General features: G+C 37.4%; 1 protein-coding gene across 1 annotated transcript; it reads right to left on the minus strand.

Moving 5' to 3' along the window:
* Positions 1-2,047: 2,047 nt before the first annotated feature.
* LOC118036378 (pentatricopeptide repeat-containing protein At1g30610, chloroplastic) lies at positions 2,048-16,058 on the minus strand. Its single transcript, XM_035042043.2, has 8 exons — positions 15,584-16,058; positions 14,308-14,499; positions 13,785-13,866; positions 8,676-8,789; positions 7,594-7,684; positions 7,359-7,516; positions 3,260-3,691; positions 2,048-2,661 (listed from the first exon to the last, which is right to left on the minus strand). The coding sequence occupies exons 1-8, from the start codon at positions 16,030-16,032 to the stop codon at positions 2,302-2,304; spliced, it is 1,878 nt and encodes a 625-aa protein (XP_034897934.2). The 5' UTR covers positions 16,033-16,058; the 3' UTR covers positions 2,048-2,301.
* Between the last annotated feature and the right edge of the window lie 1,296 nt (positions 16,059-17,354).

Raw genomic sequence — 17,354 nt, forward strand, 5'->3', positions numbered from 1 at the left:
TAAAAAAATGTGGTTAAATTTGTGATATCTAATCCTTGATCGGTAGCAACTATCAAATATCTTATTATCTTTTATTATTATGTTAACCAAATTTATACTTGTTATCAATGATAATATCAATAACCATAAATCATTATTTCTGTGGAATATATAGGACGAACACTATCAAATGCCATTATTATTTAGCTTCTACTATGTATCAAAATATACACATATCAATGATAAAATCAATAGCAATCCAGCATTATTCTAATATCATTCTTACAAAATAATTTAACTTATATTTATTGCATTGTCTATGCAGTATTATTTATTTTAAAATCATCAATTTTATATACAATTATGATTCTTAAAATAAACCATTAAATCTTAAAATTAAGTACTTTATATACATATGAATTTAATGATGATTTGTTAAAATTGAAAAATTATAACCATGAAGTCAATAATTTAAAATGTCATTAGACTTTTGCTTTCTAAAAAAATTACCTAATCATTTCTTGCCTAACCAATTTTAACTTAGCTAATTTCATTTAATAACAACCAACAAGATTATTACTGAGATTACTAACCAATCACTTTTTAGTAGCAAATACAATTAAAGCTAAAAACACTCTTTAGTTGACCCCAAGATTAAAAAAAAAAAAAAGAGAGGCAAACTTGGCTCCAGTTTATATAAAATATAGATTTATAAATTATATATTGATAATATATTATCTAACTCCAACCATTTTGAATTTTAGCGTTGTTTATCTTTCAATGGCTAACACCATGTTAGCTATTTTAACTGTTGTAGGAACCTCCAAGACGCGACGCCATGGAATGGTTATTTGAAGCTTATGCAGACTAGTGTTTATCGGGCTAAATGGTGGATAAAATGTGTGACTTGCACAGTTTTCTATGGTATTTATGAGATAAGTGTGTTTGTCAGAAATGGATACTCAGAGTGTGTTTGGTATTATTGTAGCTGTTGTGATTGTGGTTTGAAAAAAATTATTTTATAAAAAGTACTTTTTAATTAAGGTGGTTTGAAAAAATAGATGTTTGGTTAAAACTGTGGTTGAAATTAAGGTTGAAGAAAAAATAATTTAAGCAGAAATCAAAATCAAAATTAGAAAGTTTAATTTAAAAATCAAAATCTCCATGAAGTGCTGCCCAATTAAGAGGTTGCCTCCTCTAGATTAGCCAGGGTTCACAATTACTCTCCTCCTATTCTTGTTGGGTGTTTTATTTCAATTTTCACATAAGCTTTGCGATCTACCTTTGTATATCCTCAATTTCTAGCTCATGAACCTTTTTCTCTAAAAAGGAAACCTCTTCATCCTCTCCTTGAACATGTTTAGTTTTATTATTTTTTCCAGCTATGGTTGTTTTGCAGCATACAACAAGCAAACAATAATCAAAGATTGTTAGGTTCTGATACCAACTAATATAAACAGAAATAATACAAAAAAATAGCAAAACAAACAACACAATTCTACTAAAAAGGATCATCACACCAAAAATCAGAATTCAAAATTTTATTTCTTAATAATTTACCATGTCAAGTAGTTTCCTTTGTAAGAGATTTACAACTCCTTAAATAAACTAAAAAAACACCTAAACAAACTAAAAACCTTGAAAATAAATAAATAAATAAAAGCAATAAAATTCATAAACAAAATAAAAAATAAAATTATTAAACATAATATTTTAAAATAAATAGAAAAAAAGATAATAACTAAGAAAAATCAATTTTCCAAAAAAAAAAATTAATCTCCTCAGAAACTCTATTGTCCCTTCTTTTATTCGACTAGCTAGTTTGGGCATGTAATCACAATACAAGGCTTCAAGACACCTAGCTCATACATTATTTATAACCACACTAAAGAACACAGTATATCACAAGCATTAACAAGTAGATACATCTGAAACCATTTTAAAGGCTTACCTCACCTTCATAGAACTTGGATACCTATGACAAGCTTGACAGCTTGAAATGTTACCTTCATTGAACTTAGATACCTATAACAGGCTTGACAGCTTGAAATGTTCTAAAGCAGAGATTCCATCGAGTCCTTTTGCATAGTAGCAGGTCACCAAGCCCTTTACAGTGGTTTCTTGATAGATTGCGGAGCTTTATACTGATAGAAACTCCTTAATTGGATCACATAGTCTTGAGGCATTCTCAGGACGAATAATTTCAAGACTCATTCTCACCCTAAACCTTATCATCATTACTAGGACATGCTGGTTTGCTAGCTACATCGGTGCATCACATTAAGATTTCAAGGATTTTCAAGATTTAACTGTACAGAAAATCTATGTTTGATTGAATCCAGGAACCTTTACACGAGGCCTATTATAATCACTACATGATATTAATAGATTTTGCAATACAGGGTTTGGCGAGTTGCTTTGAGCAGCAAGCACACGCACCTCGTGCATTAGCCGCATGAGGGTGTCCTTTCTAAACCGCTGAGCGTTTTCTTCGAATAAATTCAACCAGGCACTTTTGCAGAATGCTTGAGACTCTCCAGCAGAATTTGTGGTAATACAAGCAAGAGCAGAATCGAAGTCTTCTTTTTCAAGCATCATGCAAAATCTTTCTTTGACAAGAGGCGGTGGAGGAATCCTATCTTCCTGCTCCAGGTGCTTCCAAGTTATTTCCAAAACTTCTCCCTGCAGTCACAATGGGAATTTGTAACTTCTCTTAAATTGAAGATTAGAAACAAAAAGAACACTATTGATGCTGTTTAATCGTTGCCACTACACACATACTACATGTATATTTGTTTTTATTAATATAGGCATGAACAATTCTTTTGTACTAAATTTGAAGTCTTGAAAGGATAAAGTGACAAAATTTCAATTTCTCTTGACAGTTTATATCTAAAATTTGAAGAGGATAAGGACAAGAAAGTTAGATTTCCATAACTATGAATTCTAAGATTTTACACTTCCTAAAATTTTCAGAATTCAGAATTTTCTAGCAGATGAATTACCTAGAAGCATTTTACAAAGATTGCGTCCAAAGTGTACTAAAAAGATAAGTTCTTATCATCCCTCCTAAGGAATTCAACAAGGCATCCATTTTATTCCTAAAAGTGCTTTTGACTGTTCTCATATAATACCTCCTTGAATCAGGCTATTCAGTCAGGACGTAGATGCAGTTTGGCAACCTAATGTTATTTTTATGGAGATGCTATTAACATCCATTTCAATAATATGTTCACGTACAAGTGTAATTTCAAATAATCACAATAGATTTGAGAAGTACCTTTCCAGCTCTAGAAGCATCCAGTACCATTCGAAGATGACGGTTTGCATTGAAGTGGAACCCATGGCGCAACATCTTTTGATAAACGTACTCAAAATCATCCCACCTGTTCTCTGCAATGCTTGCATCAAGCATGGTGTTGAAAGTATAGATATCTGGTATTACCCGAAACTTGTAATCAGATCTTCTGCTGATATGATTGCCATCGTCTAACATCTTGTTGAAAAGCTCGTTTGCTTCTTCAAACAATCCATGTTCTAGATATGCTTTCAGCATTATGTTGCAAGTAACAAGATTTGGGGGGCAAAAGTTCCTCATTTGATTGAAGATGTACACAGCGTTTTGAATGTTTCCAGAGTCCAGACAAGCTTGGATTAAGCCAGTGTAAGTTACTACAAGCGGCTTATTAGCAACCTTGCATATTTTCTCAATCTGTGAAATGAAAGGAGGTTGTGATGGACTGTTTGTTCAAAGAAAAGCTAGTGGTAATAATAAGCACACAAATTGTAGGTGGTTGAAGTGACACCAAACCTGTTGCAATCTACTTGTTTATTGTTGGTGGGAGGAACCACTTGTGGTGGCTTTGATACACTCAGAGGGGATAAAACACAACGTTTTATTACACAAATCCGAAGCTTACAATTAATTAAACACAAAAGCTTAATACACGCCCTCTTTCTCTCTTTCTAGTGTTTCTCTCAATTCTCTCCACACAAAATAACATAACTGAGCACCCTATTTATACATAAATTCAGAATACAAAAATCTACTGTTCCAGGTGTGAAGGCGGCTGGTGGCTGGCGGCTGCAGCTGGTGGGTGGTTGCCTTCCTCGACCTTCTGGATGTTGAGTTTAATATTAAACAAATCTCCCCCTTAAACTCAATCGAGGGATGTCATGCCAAGCATGAACACTTCTCCTTTTAATGCCTTCTCTCTGCTTGTAGCCTTTATCCACTAATTTGGCTTTCGTCTTGTAGACCCATTTGACACCTATTGCTTTCTTCTTTTCTGGTGGATAAGTCAGCTTCCAGGTATCTTTCTTCTCAATGGCATGTATTTCTTCATCCATTTCTTTTCTGTGACAGCTTTATTGAAGCTTAATGGGTCACTATCTGCATGAAAACAAAACAAAGTTGTATCTTCCATGACTTGAGTGGCATCGTACAACTCTTCAAGATTCCTCATCCTTCTTGGTCCTTCTGATGAGGATGCTGATGGTGGTGTTGATGATGATGCTCCTGGTGTGTTCCTCCTGTTGAATACAGGAAATCTGTGTACCGGACTTTGTGGTTCAGCTGCTGAGGACACAACTTTCACAGACTTCATCTGGATTATCAATGTGAGGCAAACCTTTGACCATCTTCTTGCTTGCTAGCATCTTCAGACTCGTGAAGTTAAGATGTCCAAGCCTCAAGTGCCAAAGCCATTCTTCACTGTTGGTGATGGCGCTCAAACACCTTGCTGCATTATACTGGATGTTCAGAGGAAACATCCTATTCTTGGACATTTTCACGTAGGCCATTAATCTCCCATTATAATCTCTAATTGTCAGATGACAATTCTTCGAGTTCAGAGTATAACCTCTCTCCATGAGTTGACCTATGCTGATCAAGTTCTGCTTTATTGCTAGGATATAATAGACATTGGCGATGTGGTTGTGATCGCCGTTCTTCAACTTGATGGGGATGTTGCCTTTACCTTTGAATGGAACCTTTGAGGTGTCTCCAAAAGTAACTAGACCTTGAATGGTCTCATCTAGATCACCGAATAACTCTCGGTGGCCGCACATGTGGTTGCTGGCTCCAGTATCTAGATACCATATATTCTTCTGTTTCTCGCCAAGTTCTTGTTGGACAAGAAATGCAGCTTCTTCTCTATCATCCTTCTTTGCATAGTTGACTTGCTCACGTATCTCCAACGGAACTTTCCTTCTGCATTCAGTGCTATAGTGCCCAAATTGATTGCAACTATAACATTGGATATTCCTCTTGTCACGGTTATTGTAACCGCCTCCTCTTCCTCTAGGAGTGAATGCTTGTTGTCCTCGTCCTCCTCTGGTGGTGTTTCTACCACCTCTTCCTCTAAAGCTTGTATTCCAAGATCCTTTACCTTGGAATTGCTGAAATCCTCCTCTGGATTGTTGACTTCTTGCTGGGGTGGAATATCCACTTGTTGAAGTCTCCCCTAGCTCATATATGTCCTTGAGAGACAACTTTGCTTGTAAGGCATGCTCGATGGCCTTATCTCCATTTCTCTTTAGAATCTTCTGCTCGTGAGCTTGCAAAGAACTCATAAGCTCATCAACTGTCAACTTGTCCACTTCCTTGGACTCTTCAATTGCGACAACAACAAAATCAAATTTTGGATCTAGGGATCCTAAAATTTTCTCTGTAATTCGAGAATCAATGATGGCTTCTCCATTTCTCCTCATCTGATTGACTATCACCATAATTCTTGTGTGATAGTCAGAAATAGATTCTGAGGACTTCATCTGCAACAATTCGAATTCTCCTCGCAAAGATTGAAGACGAATCTTCTTGATTCTGTCAGCACCTTTGTACTTTTGTTGGAGAGCCTCCCATATGTCTTTTGATGTTTCAGCAGAAGAAATTATCTCGAATGTATCTTCATCAAGACCTTGATACATGATGGTCTTTGCTTTGTTGTCTTTTTTCCTGTTGACTTTCAAGGCTTGCTTGTGTGCCTCTTGTAAAGCATCTTCTGCTTCTTTGGACTCTGGTTCATCATAACCATGTTGTACAATATCCAAACACTCTTGCGAACCAAGGAATGCCTTCAATCTGATGCACCAACTATCATAGTTGTCTTTGGTTAGCTTCGGGATGAGTGTATGTGTACCTTCTGTAGTCATTTTGCTCTTTAAATGACTATATCACCTTTCTAGGAGCCGAATTTGGCCAAACGGACACTGTAGATCGATCCGGAATGGTCCAAATAGTCCGAAATCGGTCTGACTTTGTTGAAATCGGGTCAGAAAATGGGTGAACCGGTCCAAAAACCAATTATGTACGGCGGGCGGTTCGTTGGGTTGAACCGGGAATATTCTGGGAATATTCCAGGGAATATTCCTTCAGCGCGCTGGCGGCTCGGCTCGGCGCGGTGTACGGTCGACTTGAGGCTCGGCGTAAACGGCTCGGCTCGGCGCAAATATGGCGCGCGTGGGCTGCGCGTGGTCTTCTGTGCAGAATCTTCAGGCGACGCGTGTGGCTCACCGCGGTCTCCGATCAGGCTGATTCTTGCGGCAGTGAGTTCGTCTTGATGAGATCTACACTGTGGAATAATCAAAACTTGTTTTGACAACTTTGAAAATTCGGATATACCCCAAAACTCTTCTGTTTTCTGACGAACGGGGCTCTGATACCAATTGTTGGTGGGAGGAACCACTTATGGTGGCTTTGAAACACTCAGAGGGGATAAAACACAACGTTTTATTACACAAATCCGAAGCTTACAATTAATTAAACACAAAAGCTTAATACACGCCCTCTTTCTCTCTTTCTAGTGTTTCTCTCAATTCTCTCCACACAAAATAACATAACTGAGCACCCTATTTATACATAAATTCAGAATACGAAAATCTATTGTTCCAGGTGTGAAGGCGGTTGTTGACCGGTGGTGTGAAGGCGGCTGGCGGCTGCGGCTGGTAGGTGGTTGCCTTCTTGACCTTCTGGATGTTGAGTTTAATATTCAACATTTATATCATGGAGTTTTACAAAAGCATCAATGAGTGTACAAAATATATAGCTTTAAAGCTTGCAAACTATTAAATGCCCAACAATTGTGCAGCCCAAGGCTTCTTCAGTCTCTCAATAAACCAAAGACACACTTGCAAAACATGCATATTCTTTGTGCATTCAACAGTAGTATAAACTGAAACCTTAACTGGGCAGGCAACAGTTATCAATACACAGATTTTTGCTTTTTGCAGTGATATAGCTCCCCGTGCTCATAAACTCTAATTAGCAACACACCATTCAATGCATGCGGATCGTTTAGCTACAATACAGTGTTCTTTATATTCAGTTTTAAATATACATGCTCAACAGAAACATAGTAGATTAAGCATAAAAACATTACCAGATCTAGTGCTTCTTGACACCTTCCAGATGTACAGAGACAGCGTGCAAGATCATAATAAAGAGCAGCTGAGCCCACAATTCCCCGTCTTTCCATGTCTTTAACAGCCAACACAGCCTCTTCTGTCTTACCCTCTCTCCAAAAAGTATTGACGAGAACTGTATGCAACAAGAATTTGATTTCAAAATGAGGTTCTATAAAATCAAATGGAAGAAATGATAGATCAGTCAAGCACCTTTATAAACTAAGGCATTTGGAATGGAAGACTTCTGAACTTTTTTGAAGAACTCATGAACCAAGTTGTACTTGCCACAAGCAAGCATGACCTGCTCAAGTACGAGGCAGAAAACCATTTTATCATTTCCTGGTTATTACAAAAACTAAGATGTATATTCAAGAAAATGAGAATATCTAGCAAACTGTTACCAGTTCCATAAGTCCACTTTATAATACAACATAAGGCTTTTCATAGGAAACATTTTTCTTGATGGTATGCAGGTCAAAAGGATAGCTCATGCTCCTATGCTTTGACAATGATATTTAACACCAAAACCACCCTAAAAGATGCTAGATTGAGCACCTATCTTAAAGAGCCAAAAATGATGGGAAATTATCACTTCATGATGCTATGAAATGGTACCCGGCCCTCTTACTACTGAAAACTAACATTGGAATCCAACATTAACAAATAGTAGAAACTACCACATGAACACATGAGAGTGAATCAAGATAAAAAAAACCTTAGAATTATCTTAATTGTGAAGTATCAAGGCGCAGTCATTTGAATATGAACCATAAAATTGAATATGAGAAACGGAAAGCCCAACCAGATAATTAATATTGTACAGCAAGTTCATATGACACCCTATTCAACCAAACTGATGTACCTAGGTTAGGTTACTAACTTCATACTGCAAAAATCAAAGTCTTTTTTCTGAATTAAACCTTTTATTTAGCACTGGGTAAAACCTGGGGTACGTTCAAACCTCTCAGCCATCATGCACCAAGCAACAGGTGAGATGAATCTCTGGACGACACCAAAGAGGTTGGTGGTAGGATTTGAACTAACAGTTCATGATGTACTTTTACTCAGAAAAAATAAGTCCATATGCTTAGATTAGAAGTCTAGTTCTATGAACAGCTCTATGAAAGTTGAAATATGGAGTGATAATCATAGTAGCAAGTCAGCAAACATGACTAGCTGTTTATCAGAACAATGATAAACTCATACAACAAGGTATTGCTAAGAATCTAAGATCCAGGTTCTGCTGATGTGAAATATTGTTAAGAACCATGGATAGTAAAAACAGCTATTACCTCCATAACCAGTCCATACGTTGCAGTAGAAGGTTGCACATCCTTTTCCTTCATCTGCTGTAAGACCCAAAATGCACCTTCCCATTGTTTTCGCCGAACACAAGCATTTAGGACCTACATACAGAAGGAATGTCAAAATGCCATGGATGATCATAGCTGGATTTATGCATTATGTAAATTGAAATGATTCACAGATAATTGATTGAATATGCCAAGGGAAATAGATAATGCATGATCAGCATGTTATGGCACAAGTCCATCCTTGGTGTTATACCCAATTAGTGGGAAGAGATGCAATGGATGAGATAGTCGAAATTCTTAGAATGATCTTAAGACTACCGAAAATATGCCCTCTCAAAACAATATACAGTAATGATTTTACTTTGCTGTTACAGGGACCACAAAGCAACCTTTCAGGTCATCTCAAATTTAACAAAGTATGCTTATTGTTTAATCTGTTGATAACAAGATCAGTTCATACCTAGAGAACATGCAAAAAAACTATAGATTTTTAGATAACAGAGATAAGTCAAAACTTAGCTTAATGGGTATCAGTTAGAAAGGTGTAGATTCCGTGAAAGGGACTTGTCATCCAAAAATTTCAGAGGGTTATTATGTCATCCAGCATAAGCATAAGGTGATGCAATATACTAGGTTTAGCAATTTTGTTGAAATTTATTGCCTGCTGACGTGTTGCTTGAAGACCAAATCAGCTCACGTGTTGTTTTTATCTCTGCTAGAATAAAGGATTGAACAAGTCCTTAGGTGAATTGTTAGTAGTGGCGAAATGTAAGCCAAACGTGGCAGTAGTGTTGCTTAATTTTAGTTTTTCTGTTTATTTTCCTTCTATAAATCAGTGTAATTGATTGCTGTAAAAATAAGCAATTATCCTTATCATTATCCAGTTTTTCATGCAATAAACGTCCCCTGTTCAAATTCAAATTTCTGGTGTTGATCTACAGTAACAAACAGTCATTGTAGAAATCAAAGTCTTTTATTTTTCTGCTTCTCGGTTCTTCACTTATTCTGCAAAAGTATTTTCAATTGGTATCAGAGCTTATTTCTTGAAGGGTCTGTAATGGATTCCGAAACTAACTTCTCTCATATCTCAACTCCAATCTTCAATGGAGAAAATTATCAACTTTGGGCAGTACGAATGGAAACATATTTAGAAGCTATGGATTTATGGGAAGCTGTTGAAGAGGATTACAAGATCCTACCACTGCCAAATAATCCAACCATGACTCAAATCAAGAGTCATAAGGAGAGAAAGACCAAGAAATCAAAAGCAAAAGCAACTCTTTTTGCTGCTGTTTCAACAACGATCTTCACCAGGATCATGTCCCTGAAGTCAGCTAAGGATGTCTGGGAATATTTGAAGGAAGAGTATGCAGGAGATGAAAAAATTCGTGGGATGCAAAGTCTCAATTTAATACGTGAATTTGAGCTGCAGAGGATGAAGGATTCTGAGACTATCAAGGAGTACTCAGACAGATTGCTGGGAATTGCAAACAGGGTGAAATTGCTGGGAACTTCATTCTTAGACTCAAGAATTGTTGAGAAAATTCTGGTCATAGTACCAGAAAAATATGAAGCTTCAATCACCACTCTAGAGAACACAAAAGAACTGTCAAGTATTACCTTGACAGAACTTTTGAATGCCTTACAAGCCCAAGAACAAAGAAGGCTTATGAGGCAAGATCATGTCATTCAAGGTGCCTTGCAAGCCAAATTTCCAGATTCTGAAAGAAGGAAATTTGGCAGAAAACACCAAGTTGCAGCCAAACTCACCAGTCAAGGTCACGGTAAAGGAAAATTAATGAAAAGAAATTTTCCACCATGTCAACATTGCAACAAGATGGGTCATCCACCATTCAAGTGCTGGAAGAGGCCTGATGCAAGGTGCAGCAAATGCAACCAGCTTGGGCACGAGGCAATCATCTGCAGAGTAAAAAATCAAAAACAAGAAGAGGATGCTCAAGTTGCAAATCAGGATGATGAAGACCAGATGTTTGTGGCAACATGCTTCTCAGTACAAACTACCTCTGATCATTGGCTAATCGACAGTGGTTGTACAAACCACATGACTTTTGATAAAAGTCTCTTCAGAAATCTGCAGCCAACAGATGTTGCAAAGTCAGAATTGGAAATGGTGAATGCATTGAAGCTAAGGGAAAGGGAACAATTGCCATTACAACAAACTCAGGTACAAAAACAATAGCAGATGTTCTTTATGTACCTGATATTGATCAAAATTTGCTGAGTGTGGGGCAATTGATTGAGAAAGGAATGAAGGTGATTTTTTAGAATCACACTTCCTGTATTTTTGATGCTGCTGGGCACAAAATACTTCAAGCTAAAATGAGAGGCAAAAGCTTCTCATTTGTTCCATTTGAAGGAGAGCATACTGCATTTCCAGTCACTCTTAGTGACACTGAACTATGGCACAAACGGCTGGCACATTGTCATCAAAAGAGGATGCTCACCATGAAGGTTCATGAAGCTGTCAGAGGTATACCATCATTCACTGATATCCAATTAAACTGTAATGCTTGTCAATTTGGGAAGCAAAATAGAATGCCATTTCCACGATCAACTTGGCGAGCAACACACAAGCTCCAGTTAATTCATACGGATGTAGCTGGTCCCTTAAGCACACCATCACTAAATGGCAGCAGATACTATCTGCTATTTATTGATGATTACTTCCGTATGTGCTGGATATATTTCATAAAGTTCAAGTCAGAGGTGGCTGGCATCTTCTGGAAATTCAAGAAAAACGTGGAGAACCAAAGTGGCAGCAGCATTCAAGCCATACGGTCTGACAATGGCAAAGAGTATACCTCAGCCGAATTCAACCGTTACTGTGAAGATGCTGGTATTGAACACCAGCTAACAACCCCTATACTCCAGAACAGAATGGGGTAAGTGAAAGGCGTAATTGATATGTCATGGAGATGGTGAGAAGCATGATGCATGAGAAGAATCTACCCAAAATGCTGTGGGCAGAAGCTGCTAACACAGCAGTGTTCATCCAGAATCGACTTCCAACATCAATGTTGGCAGAAATGACACCCTTTGAGATGTGGTATAATTATAAGCCTTCCTTGCGTTTCCTCAAAATTTTTGGTTGTGTATGTTTTGTACATGTTCCACAGATTAAGAGGGACAAGCTTGACAAGAAAGCCATCAAAGGAATTTTTGTTGGCTATAGCACAATTTCTAAAGCCTACAAGGTTTATCATCCTCAAAGTCAGAAAATTGCTATTACAAGGGATGTCACATTTCATGAAGATGCACAGTGGGAGTGGGTTGATTCACAGGAGAGCATGCTGATTAATAATCAAATTCAGCCCTTGCAAGATAAATTAATTGACTCCGAATCAATTGATGATGAACCAGTCAGGGGTACTCGATCAATTGAAGAAATTTATCAAAGGAGCAATGTTGCTGTGTGCGAACCTGACAACTATGAAGAAGCTCAACAAAATCCATCATGGCAGAAGGCAATGGAAGAAGAAATCTTCATGATCGAGAAGAATAAGACGTGGGAACTTGTTGACAGACCTGGAGACAAAAACATCATTGGCGTAAAATGGATTTTCATAACCAAATTGAATACTGACAGTTCAATCAACAAATTCAAATCCAGGCAGAAACTGGAAGGTGTTCTAGTTGGACGTCAAATCTGCCTTCTTGAATGGTGTTCTTCAAGAAGAAATTTACGTTGAACAACCTGCTGGATTTGTTGTTCAAGGCAAAGCTGACAAGGTGTATTTGTTGAAGAAGGCACTCTATGGATTAAAACAGGCACCAAGGGCCTGGTATGGAAGAATTGATGAGTACTTGACAGGTTTTGGTTTCCAGAGAAGCCCCTCTGAATCAACTCTCTATGTGAACAAAATTGAGGGTGATGTTCTAATTGTGTCACTGTATGTTGATGACCTTCTTGTGACTGGGAGTAATTTGCAGCAAATCGAAAGGTTCAAGCAGGATATGATGCAAGCTTTCGAGATGAGTGATCTTGGACTCATGAGTTTCTTTCTCGGTATGGAGATCAAGCAAGACAGAGGAGAAATTTTTATTGGACAAGAAAAATATGCAAAGGAAATTTTGAAGAAATTTCAAATGGAAAATTGCAAGCCAACTGCAACTCCAATGAATCAGAAGGACAAGTTCAGCAAGGATGATGGTACTGCCAAGGTAGATGAAGAGAGGTTCATAAGCTTAATTGGTTGCTTACTGTATTTAACAGCAACCAGACCTGACATATTATATGCAACCAATCTTCTTGCTCGTTTCATGCACTGTCCAAGCAAGTTGCACATGAGGGCAGCCAAAAGAGTTTTGAGATACATCAAAGGAACATGCAATTTTGGAGTCAAATTTACACAGTGTCAAAAGTTGAAGTTGCATGGTTTCTCTGACAGTGATTGGGGTGGATTTTCAAAAGTATTTTCAAATTTCTGCAAAAGTATTAAATGAGAAAGGAGCAAGGCAAAAGTATTTTGGAGTCAAATTTATTTTTCTGCTTCTCGGTTCTTCACTTATTCTGCAAAAGTATTTTCAAATTTCTTAAATATCCATAACATTAGCTTCTACCTTGATAACAGTTTTGAACACATGCCCACAAACACATGCATGCAGAGTTAATTACATGTGACATGCTTGGGACAACTAACAGTCATCACTATGGGTTTTGAAGTAAAAATTATAGTGCAGAGGTTACAGACAAATGTTTTCCAGATATAGACGGCTAGTTTACTGCCAAGTGTCACTAACCGCATTGTAGACAACAATATCAGGTTCCAACCCTAGGTCCCGCTTCCCAAGTGCCCCAGATTTGAACTTCTTGGGAGGAGATCGCATGATATCTATGACATCAAAAAGTTCCTTCATTTATCCTGCTTGTCCGAGAGTGACAGCTATAGAACGATAAGCTACTAGGTCAGGATACAAACACATTTCTTGCTGGAGAGAACAAGGGGAAGAAAGAAGAAGAAGCAATGACACAAGTCAGTGAGGATTTCCTTTTATATTCTTCAATTAAATAACCTTGTATTAAATGAGAAAGGAGCAAGGCATCAGATGAAAATTCTTGAGCATTACCTGCATTGCATGAAATAAATTGAGTGCCTCCACAGGTCTCTTTGCCTTGCCAAGTACATGAAGTGCAGTTGTGTAAACATGCCTGTATCAAGACATGATGATTTACCAAAATTACCAATCAAAATTTACAATTTTGTGAACTAATTCAAGAGAGGATAAAATTTTGGATTGAGTGATACAAGTCATGAAAACTATATTTAGAAACAGAACAAGCTTTTTTTCTGCAACGTTAAAAGGTAAAAGAGTATATGTTGCAAAAAAGCTACACTCCAAAGAACTAAAGTGGGCTTCTCTTTCCTTACAGGACAGAGATTCACCCTGCAGTATGATGATGCTCAATGTAATCAATTATGTAGAACAATCTAGATTTTGTCTGGGAAGAAATTCTGAGAGATTATCTTTGAAATTTACCAAGCATCAAGATAAATTCCATTGCTCCTTGAATTTCAGTACTCTGTACTCTAGAAAGGTATTATCGTTCATGCATACAAACAGCAGTGCAAAGAAGATGAGAAGATGTTACCTTAGCCTGTGGGATTTATAGCGTTCTCGTATGTTAAGCCACTCGATAACTTGTAGCACTCGCCTCCAATTGCCCAATTTACCCAATATCTGGATAATCCTCAATACAGAATGATCTGTATATTTAACTCTAGCACTACGCATTGCCTTAGAGAACATCCACTCAGGCATATCAATATCAGCACCATTTAACCTGCCGAAATGAGCTACTTCAACTTGGCATGATAAATGAATCATCAAAGATACAAAGAATGAGACTGGTTCAAATGAAGCATAGAAAAGATAGATGTAATGTAAGAGAACTTGTATGTTCACAAGGTTATTGACACAAGCACACATGCCCACATTGAAGAAAGAACAGACAACTATCAGAAATTAGAAAGTTAATTTGATCTGATGTAAAATTGGGAATAGACAATTATTAGGAATTAGAAAGTTAACTTATCTATGATGTAAAATTTTTACCTAAACTTGATATCTATGACTTGATTTTATAATGGTATATAAAAATTACATCTAAAAATACAAAGAAATGATATGCTAAAAAATCCAAGACAAAGAAAACAACATTTGAATTAGAAATTATCAGGAACAAATTTCATTCCTTGTAAAATTAAAAATTATTAGGAATTGCTAAAATATTTAGAATATGAACATTTTAAGCACATGGATTTAGTTAGGAATTCCACTGGAATGCAGGCTCTCGAGAATTACTTTCTAAAACAAAACATCATCCACACAAAAAGACATTCCCTTCATTGATGTCTTGACAACTTGTTCCTCCATTATTTGTTTACTTTTATATGAACTGTCCTGCTTTTTGGAAAGAACAAACCAGGTAAGAAACCAACGGCACCCCTTGCCCCCCAAGGCTAAGGCTGTCCCACCACAACAAAACTGCTTGGTGTGACTGTAATCTAAACATGGAGTGAGGAGAAGGGGCACATTAATCTCTGGACCACTTGTTACAGTGGCAAATCAGAGTCCAATGAATTCAAAAATCTATCAGGTATCAGTACACAAAGTTGGAAAAATAAACCGGGACGGACACATTGTATTGGAAATGCTTCTTTTGACATGAATCAGATTGCTTTGCTCTGTTACATGAAGACTGGTACAATTACACAGCATAGATCAAAATACAAAATAGCTTAGCTACACGGAATTTGCACACACATGCCAATAAAATCTTGTTAGTTGTAATGAAAGGATAGTTAAAGTTCAGTTGAGCTTATGAAGAAAAAAAGAGAGAATATATAAGAGTATAGATTACACACCAGTTTCCTAGCTTCTGAATCTTCTCCTCTATTTTCCACATCGGAACTTTTGTCTTGCCAATAACATCATTGGATTGCTCAAAGCTTTTAAAGGCAGCCCTTTCCACTTCAAAATCCTCACCATGGCCCCTTTCAAGAAAAGCCTGATCACTTCTTCTTGACAATCCGTTTTTCAGCACATATCTCTTGTCAGTAATTTTATCAGCTTGACTACGATTCCTGACAAGTCCACCATTCATTTTGTTGACTCCAGAACCAATGTTCTCTTCTTCAAAACCTTTCCCCTTTATTCCGAACATATCCAGGGAATCTTTAGCATGAGCAAGATTTTCTTTTAAGCCAATAGTTCTATCAATGCTTTCAATATATTCTGATACCATAGGACTTCGTTGAGCAATTCGAGTCATCATACTCTTGGTTTCATTGAAATCCTCTGAGCCTGAATTCATGCTGCTAGTATGATCCCTCAACTATCGTCCATCACTCGCTGCCCCTCCCATTTTCCTTCTAAAATCAGCATCCACACCACTTACTTTTCCACCCACCTTATGATTGAACTCTCGAATTCTACCTCCTCTGTAATCAAGCTCAACATTAACTACTTCTTCTTGACCAGAGCATCCATCACTATTGTCACCAAACTCATCACTTTCCATGACTCTCAATTGTTAACTACACCTTTTCTCAATTGTTAAACCTCCTCAAATCCACATTGCTTTCATGTCTTACTGATGAAGGGGCATGACTCTCCTCTAAATCACCCTTCAAATTATAACTCCTATAATTGAGGTCCTCCAAGTCTGAATTCATGCTACTGGTTCTATTCCTCAACCATCGCTCATCACTTGTAGCTCCTCCCATTTTCTTTCTTGCATTAGCATGCACGTGACTTTCTTTGCCACCCACCTTATGATTGAACTTTCTAATTCTACCTGCTCTGTAATTAAGCTCTGCATTAACTACATCTTCTTGACCAGAGCATCCATCACCATTGTCACCAAACTCATCACTTTCCACGACTCCAGACACCTTTTCTCGATTGTTAAACCTCCTCAAATTCACACTGCTTTCATGTCTTACCGATGATGGGGCATCACTCTCCTCTAAATCACCCTTCAACTTATAACTCCTATAATTGAGGTCCTCCAAGTCTGAGTTCGAGCTCCTGGTGCCATTCCTCAACCATCGCTCATCACTTGTAGCTCCTCCCCTCTTCCTTCTTACATTAGCACGCGCATGACTTTCTTTGCCATCCACATTATGACTGAACTCTCTAATTCTTCCTCCAATGTAACTTACAAAAGCTCCCAGGAGAAAAGAAGCATGAGAAGAATGCTAAAATACTATAAAGTCGAGTTCTTTTTCAGGTTTTGTTTCAGTCACTGTTTCAGTGCTTGTGGTCGAGACATAACATGATGAGAACCTTTTACAAGGAACTTATCGTGGCACCAAACTCCAAACTAGCAGTTCTGCCTGTTTGCACAATAGAAGCCGATGTCTGTCATTTGGGCCTCTGGATTAATATAGGATGTTCATCTAAGGGCTACTCAATTTATTGGGCCCAAAGTGTAACCTTTCAAGTTCTCCTACTTCCACTTGTGAAAGCCGAACAAAAAATCAAGACAAGACCCAGATTTTAAATTAGAAGAATCAACCCAATTGATCTTATTGTTTTTAGCCGAAAGAATAAAAAACAACATCGTTCGTTTAACTGATTGAAAATTAATGGCATGCTTTAACCGAAAAATGCAAAATTGTATATAATATGACA

This window comes from Populus alba, chromosome 1 (genome assembly GCF_005239225.2).
Source record: "Populus alba chromosome 1, ASM523922v2, whole genome shotgun sequence".
Taxonomy (NCBI): Eukaryota; Viridiplantae; Streptophyta; class Magnoliopsida; order Malpighiales; family Salicaceae; genus Populus; species Populus alba.

What these genes read in the sequence shown, in the direction of transcription:
- LOC118036378 (XM_035042043.2), bottom strand. Translation starts at nt 16,032, where the DNA reads ATGAATTCAGGCTCAGAGGATTTCAATGAAACCAAGAGTATGATGACT. An exon ending in CGTATGGACTGGTTATGGAG is followed by an intron (nt 7,685 to 8,675) that starts GTAATAGCTGTT and finishes GTACTTGAGCAG; the next exon opens with GTCATGCTTGCTTGTGGCAA. An exon ending in ATGCTTCTAGAGCTGGAAAG is followed by an intron (nt 2,662 to 3,259) that starts GTACTTCTCAAA and finishes TTGTGACTGCAG; the next exon opens with GGAGAAGTTTTGGAAATAAC.